This window comes from Ranitomeya imitator, chromosome 3, assembly GCF_032444005.1.
Source record: "Ranitomeya imitator isolate aRanImi1 chromosome 3, aRanImi1.pri, whole genome shotgun sequence".
In the NCBI taxonomy this organism is placed as follows: domain Eukaryota; kingdom Metazoa; phylum Chordata; class Amphibia; order Anura; family Dendrobatidae; genus Ranitomeya; species Ranitomeya imitator.
The window spans coordinates 459,523,868-459,537,241 of NC_091284.1; the positions used below are offsets into that span (position 1 = coordinate 459,523,868).

Sequence of the window (13,374 nt, forward strand, 5' to 3'; positions counted from 1 at the left end):
GTGCCAAGAATGGTATGGGAGAAGGACCTGCCATGATGTCACGGTCATGTGACTGCGACGTCATCACAGGCCCTGCGTGCCTGTGCGAGAAGGACCTGCCATGACATCACGGTCATGTGACCACGACGTCATCACAGTGCCTGTGCGCCTGCGCGTGAATGACCTGCCATGATGTCACGATCATGTGACCGAACTACAAGGGGCCCTCGAAAGGTGAGTATATGTTTATTTTTTATTTTTTAACCTGTGACATATGTGGCTGGGCAATATACTACGTAGCTGGGCAATATACTACGTGACTGGCCAATATACTACGTGACTGGGCAATATACTGCGTGACTGGCCAATATACTATGTGGCTGAGCAATATACTACGTTGCTCTGTGCTGTTTACTACGTCGCTGTGCAATATACTACATGGCTCTGTGCTGTATACTACATCACTGGGCAATATACTACGTAACTGGGCAATATACTACGTAACTGGGCAATATACTACGTAGCTAGGCAATATACTACGTAACTGGGCAATATACTACGTGGCTGGGCAATATACTAAGTGGCTGGGCAATATACTATGTGGCTGGGCAATACACTACGTGACTGGGCAATATACTACGTGGCTGGGCAATATACTACGTGGCTCTGTGCTGTATACTACGTCACTGGGCAATATACTACCTAACTGGGCAATATACTACGTAGCTGGGCAATATACTACGTAACTGGGCAATATACTACGTGACTGGGCAATATACTATGTGGCTGGGCAATATACTATGTGACTGGGCAATGTACTACGTAGCTGGGCAATATACTACGTGGCTGGGCAATATACTACGTCACTGGGCAATATACTATGTAACTGGGCAATATTTTACATGGCTGGGCATAATACTACGTGACTGGGCAATATACTATGTGGCTGGGCAATATACTACATGACTGGGCAATCTACTACGTGACTGGGCAATATACTACGTGACTGGGCAATATACTACGTGGGCTGTGCAATATATTACGTGACTGGGCAATATACTATGTGGACATGCATATTCTAGGATACCCAATGTGTTAGAATCGGGCCACCATCTAGTATCAGATATTTTCCTTGGACCGAGTGGTCCATGGATAATAGCAGAGACAATTCCGATATTGATCCGAGTGTCGGATCAAATACGGTAACGCGAGTCCATGGGTCAGTGACAAAATCGGACAGTATTCTAATGCCATTTGCATGATCTCATTTTCTCACTGATAGGAAAAGGTGAAGAATTTTTTTTCTTTTCTCATTAGTGAAAAATACTGATGACAAATCTGATGGGTCCAGCCCATAGAGATCTAGATTTCCTGAATGAGTTTTATTGTCACATCATAAGCAGAGTAAACAAACCTGTCAGCGCAATTTTGTAATGTAAAGTAAAGACATGGGTGTAATGGCTCTGAAATATTGATTGCATTGATACCTTTAGTAAAGAAATCCATATTGTAGATATATTTTTTAATCACCATTTGAAGTTTTCTACTAATTAGATTTCGGTGCACAGGGGTCGGACTGTACCAGGGGTCTTTTCCCTGTCTGTGTTTCCCTGCCCCTCAGCCTGCCTCCGCTCTGTGAATGACAGGTCACCGCTGACCCCTTAGATCCCAGTCTTACCCTCTCATCCATCCAAATCAGTTCTCATACTTTGCACTGATGAGGGGTAATACCTCGAAACACAGAGACTCAAATGGCAAGGCTCATTAATGGGTTGATATTGACGTTTAGTATTGCTACTACCAATAGGATTCATTAGAGTTTAAGTCCTATTTATCTCTGAAGAGGCAATTGCCACTTTTAGTTTTTATTCACTCTTATTTCTATGCACATTATTGGCTACAGAATGATTTAAAGGAGAATCCGTCAGCGTGATCGTTGTGACCGGGGAGATTGTAACTCTTTAAACTGTTCTTTTTCTTCTTGGATCCATTATCATGATTTATGACCATAATGTTCAGCTCAATTTTCATGCAGCCATACAAATTCAGAGAGGAGTACAGAATAAGGCCGGGATCACATATGCGAGAAACACGTCCGTGTCTCGCATGTGAAATCCAAGCTGTGGCGCCGGCACTCCAGAGCGGAGCGTGCGGCTCCATGTGTTGCTATGCAGCCGCACGCTCCGCTCTGGAGTGCCAGTGCTAGAGGAGGGATTTCACATGCGAGACACGGATGTGTTTCTCGCATGTGTGATCCCGGCCTAAAAAAGATATGGTATGCTTTATAAACTCTCCCATCAGAACTTCTCACTTATGTGTTCTCAGATAACTCATTCTGCAGCCAGCAAAAGGCAGAGAGGTATAAAAGGCAAATGGAATAACATTTATTAATTAATTCAAATTGCAAATATCATATCAAGCCCAAAATACACATATTTAAGAAAATCTAAAATAACCATGAAGGTGTCCATACTGTTAATCACTAAGTCAGGTACAGTATCACTTATATGAATTTAATATAGAGAAAGGCAAAGAAATCTTCCTATTACAACCTCACTTTTTATGGTTTCTTGACAACATCACTACGTATGAACTGAGAAGTGTAAAAGTGCACACATTGCACAATTGTCGCAGCAATTCTGCAACTCCTGCCGCGGGTATATTGCATGCGGAATTGGCATGCGTTTTCCCGCTAAACACTAGTATTTTCCAAGCGATCTGTAGCATCACTTGTCAAACATAGTGGTTGGTCACACTTGTCAAATATAGTGTTTGACAAGTGTGACCAACTTTTTACTATTGATGCTGTCTATGCGGGAGGACTCCGGGGGTCATCGGAAGGTGAGAATATCACCATTTTTTATTAGAATTCTTTTTTTAACAGTGATATGGTGCCCAGTCCATGGAGGTGAATCTCCTCTCCTCCACCCTGGATACCATCCACACATGATCCGCTTAATACCCGCATGGTGGGCATAGCCCCATGCGGAAAGTATGCGGATCAATGCATCCCTATGTGTGCGGAATCCCCACGATTCCGCAAATTAATGAACATGCTGCATTTTTTTCCGGAATGCATTTCACGTCCGGAAAAATACGCAGCATGTGCATACAAAATGCGGATTGCATTCTATTAATAGGATTCTTAATGTGAGCGTTTTTTTCTGCGGTTTTATCGCGTTTGTATAGCGAAAAAAACGTGAAAAAAACATGAAAAATCCAGAACATGTGCACACAGCCTTAATGTTTTTTGCTGGTTCAGATCATGCCGACATGCCCAAGTGAGTGTCTACAGAAACCCATAATTCTATTTGAGAGTCAGTAATAATTTATCATTATAGATTTCTTCATTCATAATCATTATGATCAGATATTGTGAAATGTTTGCATTAATGCTTGAAAATGTGAATCACTGAAAAGCACTGGGAAACCAATACCTGGTACATGATTTAACAATGAGTGTAATTCCATATTTTAGATACCATATCAACAAAGATGAAATAAAACAAATCACATAGTTCAACTTACCATATTTTTTATCATAAAGTTGCAAATGAACACTTACCTATCTGAAGTCCTGCCCTATGTGCTTACACATTTTAATGAGAAAACATTGACATTGAATCTAAAACCACTCATTTGGAAAATAATTTCAACAATTTCTTATATGGGGGTGTGTGTACAATTAAGGAATATTTTGGATTTACAACATATAAATAGTACCGATTCTTAGCATTTCTGTGTAGCATATTTATACATTTATTCAGTCTGATATGTATACATTTATGCTAGGCCACATTAGCCATTCAACGGCCTCACAGGGTATATTGAAAATAAAATGACACTTACAAAGTAGCCTGTTCCCAAGCTGGAAGCCGCTGAGCTCTGCAATAGAAAACAGAAAGAAAAACTAAGTGGAAAATTAGTGTTGTGTTTTTAACACGTTCCAATCGGCACAGCTCATTACTACCACTTTCCATATAATTTCATCACCATATCACAGCACCGGCATGCTGGTCCTTGTCCTTCGCTACTGGAACAAGGAAAGCATTGCTTAATTCCCCTTTTCCTGACTTTCCCTCCTCCTTTAAATCTCTTAGCGGTTTGGGGATGGCAGCGTGTTATGTACTGAATTCCAGGCTTCTTCCGTGGCCGTAATTGCCAATTTATTTGACAGGCAGCTGGGTAATGATGGCATTTCGCCCTGTACTGAGACTAAGCAGACACTCATCAAACTGCCTCCCTGACTTGCTGACATTCACTGCCCTGATCCCAAGTTACTGTGTATTGTGGCCACAAAGTGGCATGAGGGAGAAAAGAACAGACTAACTTCAAAAAGGCAAATCCTACAGGGCTTGGATGACTTTTTCAGTGTGTGACCTGCTTGCCAATTGATTCCCGGGGGTCAGAGGAAAATGAGGCATGTTGTAAACATAATTAGTAGTCTAAGATGTGAGGAACGTGTGGGCACAGCCAGGGAACTAGAACATCAGGCAGCTGCAGACCGTAGAATTACCAAACTTCTCACTATTTGAACATTGACAATAAGATCATAATATCTGCCCATTTCACATTTCCAGTAAAAAGCTGATTCGCTTGTATAATGTAAATATTAACTATTTTTCATCACATTTATTCTGTTGCTTGTATGGCATTACCTAGCAAACAAATGAAGTCAACTTATGAGAGTATGTTATTTCTAGCATAGGAAATACCGTAGTATTCCTAGTCTATCTATCCCAATTGGTGGAAAGTTCTGTTCCCAGTGTGAGGGAGCACCAGGGCCATAGTCGTGGCTGAGGTAAAAGGCTCTAACACGCCCTGGTCTCCCGTCACATACACTCCACGGCTCTCAGTCAGCATACCTTTTGTTTCTTTCTTCACACTGTCAATGGTTCCCCTGGGTGGGTGAGACTTCTTCCCAGACACTTGTTCAAAAATAGAGACACAGTCCAGCTCCAACTTTAAACAAGAAACTTTACTGTTGTCTGTTCTCAGTCCATTCAAATCAATTACAGCATGCACTTCGGGTACCACACAGTTATCATCAGCCATTATTCCTGGGCTTTGCCTGTCCTCTTTCAGCATGTACCCGGGTCGTCCCGTCCAGCATCACAGCATCCTCTCTGTCCAGCCTCACCACACTCAGATACTCCCCTGTCCGCTTCACAACAGACAAAAGTGCATCTGTCCACATAGCAAGCTGCCACATGATGAGCGACCTGTGTTGCTGTACTGCTGTCAGCTGTCTCGCTACCATCTGTGCTGGTTTATTCTGCACTGCTGTAATCTGTGCTGACTTCTGTGGCCCTCAGGCCCTGAATGGCTGGGCTCCTGTCTTAAAACGTTACGTGGCTGACTGCCCTATCAGGGCTCTCTGGCCCAACTGACAAAAATGCCGGCTTAACCACAGCTTGCCCCTCCTACTTTAACTATTACACTCTGGGCATCACTATATCCCCATCCAGTGGGCCAAACAGGGTACTACACTTTCCCTTTGATAAACAATGAACATCTTCTTATACAAAGCAGCAGTAATAAATATGCACATTATGACACATACCCAATATCAGTAGCCAAAGGTAAAACACAACATTGTACATTATAAAATATGGTAGCGGGGCGGACAAAATAAATGCAAGGACATAATGCATCCCCTTACACCTGCTACAGTTTGGTTCTATTTCTAAAGCCTTGGCTCCTTAAATTCAAAGAGAATTTGATTCTACCAAAACGAAGAGTTTTAACAGTTGTAAAGATATCACTTCTTTTCTTTTAAAGGCTTGATCTGTGTGAAAATCAAAAAATCAATTTTACTTACCCTGCGCTGCTCCAGCACTGACTCTCTGCCTCTGCAGCTAGTCTTTGCTGACTTGGCTGAAGAAGTGACATCATGACAATAGCATGTAACCGTTCGTGCTAGACGGTACATTTGCACCCCGGACCTGGATCCTCAGCGCACTTCATATTGCAATTAGTTGCTTCCTCTGATGCCCCTTTATTCAGTCACAGTATCAAGGATCCTCCAGCATATACTAATCCTGGACTGCACCAACACGAAGGCTTCATTTTGCCCATATATATCGTGCTCTCAAATCCAGTTCTGGTTAAAGATTATTCTGATGAAGGTCAAATAATGGACTGAAAACGTTCATAATTAGTGTTGAGCGATACCGTCCGATACTTGAAAGTATCGGTATCGGATAGTATCGGCCGATACCCGAAAAATATCGGATATCGCCGATACCGATATCCGATACCAATACAAGTCAATGGGACATCAAGTATCGGAAGGTATTCTCATGGTTCCCAGGGTCTGAAGGAGAGGAAACTCTCCTTCAGGCCCTGGGATCCATAGGGATGTGTAAAATAAAGAATTAAAATAAAAAATATTGATATTCTCACCTCTCCGGCGGCCCCTGGACATCATGCTGCTAACCGGGAGGCTTCTTTGTTTAAAATGCGCGCCTTTAGGACCTGGGAATGACGTCCCGGGTTCTGATTGGTCGCGTGCCGCCCATGTGACCGGCACGCGACCAATCAGAAGCCGCGACGTCATTCTCATTCACAAAAACTCCTAATTCTAGGAATTGAGGACCTGCGAATGACGTCACGGCTTCTGATTGGTCGCGTGCCGGTCACATGGGCGGCACGCGACCAATCAGAACCCGGGACGTCATTCCCAGGTCCTAAAGGCGCGCATTTTAAACAAGGAAGCCTCCCAGTTAGCAGCATGATGTCCAGGGGCCGCCGGAGAGGTGAGCATATCAATATTTTTTATTTTAATTCTTTATTTTACACATCCCTATTGATCCGATACCGATACCCGATATCACAAAAGTATCGGATCTCGGTATCGGAATTCCGATACCGCAAGTATCGGCCGATACCCGATACTTGCGGTATCGGAATGCTCAACACTATTCATAATACTAATCTTTGAGCTGGATGCACAATAAAAGGAATATTCAACCTTTTTTCGAAACAACGAGTGCCAAGTTTTTTGTGATTATTACTTGACGGGCTGGAAACCTGACCTGAGCACCATTAACAACAGGATCTAAGAGTTCCGTGTGTTTCTAAACAATAACATGTAACCACCATAGCCAATTAACGTGATCAGAGATCAAGCAGGCCATAAATACTGGACTAAAGTGTTAAGTCCAGTAAGTGGCTGCAGCGGTCAAGTGCTGTAGTCATAATGTCTCCACTTCAGCCATCTCAACAAAGATCAGGGGCAGCAGCAAAGAGCCACCCTTCAGTGGCCGGGGTAATGCAGATTTTCTTATCTTCGAAGAGAACAAACCTTTTTATAAAGTATAAAAGTTATATTTAAATAAACCTTCATTTTTGGCCATTTTATACATTATTCTCAGTCATATGCCCAGGGTCTATGTGAGGTGTACAAATACTATTGAGCCTTACAGAATTTTTTACATTTTCATCTGGTTGTAGAATTCGATCTGATGTTAACGTGATTGTCCAGCTTGAAATAAAATAATGTAAACCCAACTGATTCATATCACATACTTTGATTGTCAAAGCTATATCAATGTCCCACAGGCAGCATTAAACCCAACAGCTTAATTTTCATATTTACTTCAATACAGGAAAGAGCTTCTTCTCTCTGACATGGAAAGGAGAACAAGCTCTGTCCTGTGTTGAATCACATCCAGAAGTAGGCTGCCTAGGAATGGAAATTGTAACATCACATCAGCACAGTTTTCACAATAAAATACTCTAATAAGTTTTATTGATATCAATTTTAAACACATATACAGCACATTTTACCTAGCTAGAAAATCCCTTTATGAACCAAGATTTAAAAGGGATTTCCCATGACTAAAATACATTTTAATCACTAGAATGTTGAATAATAATAAGTTCCATTATTGGATGTGTTACAAAAAAATGTTCCTGTGCTGGGATAATCTTATAAATGTGCCCTTCCTATGTACTGTATTTATTAAACATTCAAATAAGATTGCAATAGACCTTCAGAAAGTGTATATATATATATATATATATATATATATATATATATATATATATATACATATACATATATATATATATATATATGTATATGTATATGTATATATATATATATATATATATTTGCCTAAAATACAAAGGAAATGTGTCATCTTTAATTTTAGGGCTTTTAGAGATTATTTAATCTTCAAATTGTTTAACTGTTCACAATAACAGTAAATTTGGCCAGGGGTGCCCAAACTTTTATATGACATTGTAAGTGTTATGAAAGTTCAAAAGTTCTGTACCAACGGGACAGTATTTTAAAGGAATTCTCTTGTAAGAGTAGGGATCTAAGGGGTAAAGTTTCTCCTTATGGAGAGTGACATACCATCTCTGGCTTGTCAAGGTAAGGAGGCTTATTCGCCGTGCAATGCTCCTCTGGGAAATATAATATGCAAATTGCCTCTTCTGAGAAAAAGAGGATTTAACTCTATAGCGCCACCTATTGGAATTAGAGATCCTACAAGTCACAATCAACCCTTTTGTAATAGTATGCATCTGGAGAAGCCGTGGGAGAAAGCTAGACAAGACTTTATTTTGCGATCAATAAGTTGATATTAAGTTCTTTTTCCCATGAATAAATTAAAGTTGGCTTATAGGAGCAATTTGATTAATGGTCATATATTTTTGAGATCCCTCTGGAGACCATGGAGGCGAGTTTGGCGAGTGGTTGCAGCCAGGTCCATTCTGAAGAAACGGAATGTTGTCTTGAATATTTGTAGATTATAAGAGGAGTGGCTCACAGGACCATTTTTTTAACACATGATTTTGTGGAACGTATTTTTATTCCAAAATCTATTAATTAAAATATACTTAATTTGTGGGAAAACCCCTGTAAGCAATCCACTTATAGAAGCTCCTAAAGGATATCTATCACCATGATTTTGCTCCCCCATCTGAGAGCAGCAAAGGAAAAGAGACCGCAGTTCCAGGAGTACATTACTTAGATTACTGGGGGCAGCAGCGGTGACCCAATCAGAGTTTTCAGATGTAGCGTGTAGCAGAGCTCAGAGAGCTGATCCCGCCCACACACCTGAGTTTTCTGTGTACATTCTATATTGACAATGACCTGCTTATCAGTAGTGGGGACAATTTTGGCCCAGTATGCACATGAGCTTTAGTCCTGTAGTGATTATTAGAGATGAGCGTATTTGATCGGGTCAAGGTTTATTCGGCAAGCTATAGCGCTGCAGAGGGAACCCGGATACCCGGATCGCGCCGGCTGATCAGCTGTTCGGCTCCGCACTGCATGTATCACGGCTGTGTGACAGTCACAACACATGTGTGGCCTGTGTGTTAGGCTCTCCATGCATGTATTGTGACAGTGAAACTGCCGCGACACATTCAGCTGTGGCACCGGTCAGCTGATCAGCCGGAGCTCTCCAGGTATCCGGGTTCCCTCTGCAGCTTATTCAGTAAGAGCTATAGCTTGCCGAATAAGCCCTGTCTCAATCAAATTTGCTCATCTCTAGTGATAATCTCCTGATGATAAAACATTCATTGCGTTGAAACAACAGCACACAGCCTAATAAGTGACACATCACGGAAATTAGCACCTACCTCATGCTGCCCGCAGATTATATAGCAAAACCTGCTGACTGATTCCCTTTACGGAAAACAACTTTTTGATCTTGGAATGTGAGAGCAAAAACATCCTCAAATTGCAGAAATATAAATGTAAAATGAGTATTCCTTTGGAATAGTAACCTGATTCACATCACAAGTATCCATCCATTGTGTCCATTGCCCTATTTACTAGATTTACATAATAGAGCAATAACATTTTGTCCATATTGCCATCACATCACATTGCTGTTGGAACAGACCAATGCTGGACACGGATTTTTTTTTCATATTCGGACCTCTTCAGGCATGGAGGTGGGTAGCATCTGCTGCCTCCGCACCCAACATCCATGATTACGCCTACATGATGTGCCCTAAACAAACAACCACTCTGCCTAGTTGAGTCGACTTTTTGGCAGGGGTGCTGAGCTATCTGTATTTGCGGTCGAAACATTTTTATTAAGAACAGAATGACTGCTGTAATTAAAATGAATTTTATTTCATTATAAAACACCAAGTGTGATTTTTTTTTTTTTAAATAAAGGATCGTATCGAGTGATGGGAAGTGACATGTATTGAAACGATTCCAGATTCAGTAATTACAATAGTAATGGGCAATGACTGACATATTATAGCCAGAATCCAACATGGATAAAGATAATTTAGTAAAAAATAATGTTATTACATTTTGAATCCTTAATTTGTACCTATTTGCATTGAACAGGCAATAAAGACTACTTCGTTACACCCCCCTGCTTAATATCATCAGGGGTTGTTGATTTGTATTAATGACTGTGGCAAACAATGGGGAATAATGGGCACATCTTTTTTTACGTAGAAATGTAAAATCTCCCACATGTAAATCTGCGTATTGCGGGGGAGAGATGGGTGGCACTAGGGCTTTGTTAGACATATTTGTCCTGACTTTTGTTTATGCAAGTCTGAGTGAACGAGGGAACAGTGGGTATCATTTCAATTTCTGATGTCAACATCAAATTACTTATTTAATTTCATGCCTGGTGAAGCATCGTATAGCTACATGCAGAATCATTTCACTTCATTTGTTATGCTGTGTTTTCTCGGCGATTGGCTTGCCTTCCAACTGACAGCTTTAATTACGACAAGAATTTGATTGCACTGCTGAGGAATTAACATAAAGCAACAAAGCTTTTAAGAACCCAGACTTACAAAACAAAAATAGGCATCAGGAAGCCCATCAACCTCCCTAAATACAGGCTGTCTGTCATCCTTAGACTGCCACATAGCACTGCTGCTAGGGTTGTGCTGCTTGTCTGTCTATTTGTAGAAACACTATATATTAGCATACTGTCAATGGCCAAAATATATTTTTCTTAATTACATATTATTTTAAGACCAAAGTCCAGTAGAGAATATGTCTCCTGAAGAGCAGCTCTTGGTGGGCCGGGACCACTTAGGTGTCATATATTCAACAATATTTTTGCATTAGTAGCATGTAATTCTACAATGTTTTGGTTAGACACAGCCTTCATCTTATCACCATAGTAAAGATTAGAGGTTGCGTTAGATTGCGCCATTTCATATTGCCCCATTCAGGCAAAATGACACTATAGACACTCAGACTCTCGCCTACCATCGAAACCTTCAAAAAGAACCTGAAGACCCACCTCTTCCGGCAAGCCTACAACCTGCAGTAACCACCGATCGACCAAACCACTGCATGACCAGCTCTACCCTCACCTACTGTATTCTCACCCATCACTTGTAGATTGTGAGCCCTCACGGGCAGGGTCCTCTCTCCTCCTGTACCAGCTATGACTTGTACTGTTCAAGATTATTGTACTTGTTTTCATTATGTATACCACTCCTCACATGTAAAGCGCCATGGAATAAATGGCGCTGTAATAATAAATAATAATAATAATAATAATATAATGAATGACCCTAACTCAGGACCCCTCTGTTACCTATAGCATTCAGCTGGTAACCAAGAGTGTCTATTGTTCAGATAGACCTGGAACATAATGCATTACACATAAAGAACTACTGCCAACTGTTTCATACCGCTTGACCGCTATGGGGCCAGTGAGTTGGGAAACTCAATGTCAAGGCCTTGCTTTCTGCCCAACTTCTGCTCAATTCTCCCAACATCTGCCAGAAATATATGGCCGAAGTCTGGAGTAGTTGCATGAAGCAGACCCAAATGCTGAGCCCCCTTCATACCCAGTGGGTGGCCACTGTTTTTCGCAGCAAACACCTGCTATGAATTGTACAATTGGAGCTAACTCTGATTGCAGCAGATTACTTCTTAGATTCTGATCTAAGTGGTAGAATATTCTCACAGAATGGCTAGGTAATCAATAGAGTGATGTAGGGATGTGTCAATATTTCATGGAGACGTCATAGAGACATCTGCTAGGTTCTAACTTTTGCGGCCAGGAACAACATTCTTTATGGTACAATAGATCATTTGTGTGCTGCTAGTTGAACACGCCATTTTTCTATCCAGCATGTATACCAGAGGTATACAGTATTTAACATTTAGAGCCCTTATCAATGGTCTCACCATTTGCTTTATGCTTGGCATCTACTTGAGTTATCATTGGAAGCCCTTATATCTGATCCAACATTTGCTTTACTGTATATTTTGTATGTACTGGAAATCTTCCGAATGTCTGCAATTTGGTAAAATGATACAAATCTGAGGGTCACTTGGCCTTTTTGACTTGACTTGATAAGGCAACGTCTTTAAATCTTCATGAGCTGCTGAGTATATGCTCACAACATTTTGTATTGATCCTGATTTAGCAAGTTCTATTGACCTGTCAAACATCTTCCAAGACTGTACATAAAGCAGGGGCCGACATACCGCCAATGCAGCCAATGCAACTGCACCAGGGCCCAGAATATGCAGCTGCTATGGGGCCAATGAGTCAAGACTACTGGCGGGTGTTATCCGTGCCTGGTGTCATGCAGCACGGGGCCCCTCTCACTCCCTCTCCTAATCAAGCGACTATGTACTGGAGGCGGGGAGAGAGCGGCACGCATAGTGCAGGAGTTTAAAAAGGGGCGTGTCATGCAGGGAGAGACACTAGCCAATTAATTCTTTCCCCACCAGACTGATGCAAGCACTCACTGGCTGCAGTCTCTGTCCTACTGCATGGTGCATCCCAATGGTGAGTACTCACCTGTAGTCAGGGGCCCGGACCGCACATGTCTGCTGCTCTCTCCACTGTTCTATTTCCAGCAGGCTGCAGCAGAAAAGAGGACTAGGGAGGAGGCTCACAGCACGGGACATCTCCCAGAGAGGAGGTCGAGGGAGGAGAGCTCACTGCATGGGAGAGCAGCAGGAGGAAGCAGAAATCCTCTCTGCTCTTTGTCGCCCATCCCCCACAGTGAAAAAAAAATATTTTTTATTTTCACGACTCTGCATTACAAACTTCTGTGAAGCACTTGGGCATTCAAAGTTCTCACCACACATCTAGATAAGTTCCTTTGGGGGTCAAGTTTCCAAAATGGGGTCACTTGTGGGGGGTTACTACTGTTTAGGTACATCAGGGGCTCTGCAAACGCAACATAACGCCCACAGACCATTTTATCAAAGTCTGCATTCCAAAACGGTGCTCCTTCCCTTCCGAGCTCTGCCGTGCGCCCAAACAGTGGTTTATCCCCACATATGGGCCACATATGGGGTACCAGCATACTCAGGACAAATTGGACAACAACTCTTGGGGTCCAATTTCTCTTGTTACCCTTGTGAAAATAAAAACTTGGGGGCTACAAAATCTTTTTTGTGGAAAAAAATATTTTTTATTT

At 41.7% G+C, this 13,374-nt stretch overlaps 1 protein-coding gene across 1 annotated transcript in view; it reads right to left on the bottom strand.

The window, feature by feature from the left end:
- LOC138671659 (autism susceptibility gene 2 protein homolog) overlaps nt 1-13,374 on the bottom strand; it is a 1,859,492-nt gene that overhangs the window by 441,052 nt on the left and 1,405,066 nt on the right. Inside the window, exon 4 of the mRNA XM_069759830.1 lies at nt 3,829-3,864. Coding sequence (XP_069615931.1) covers nt 3,829-3,864 — 36 coding nt within the window. The remainder of the gene's footprint in view (nt 1-3,828; nt 3,865-13,374) is intronic.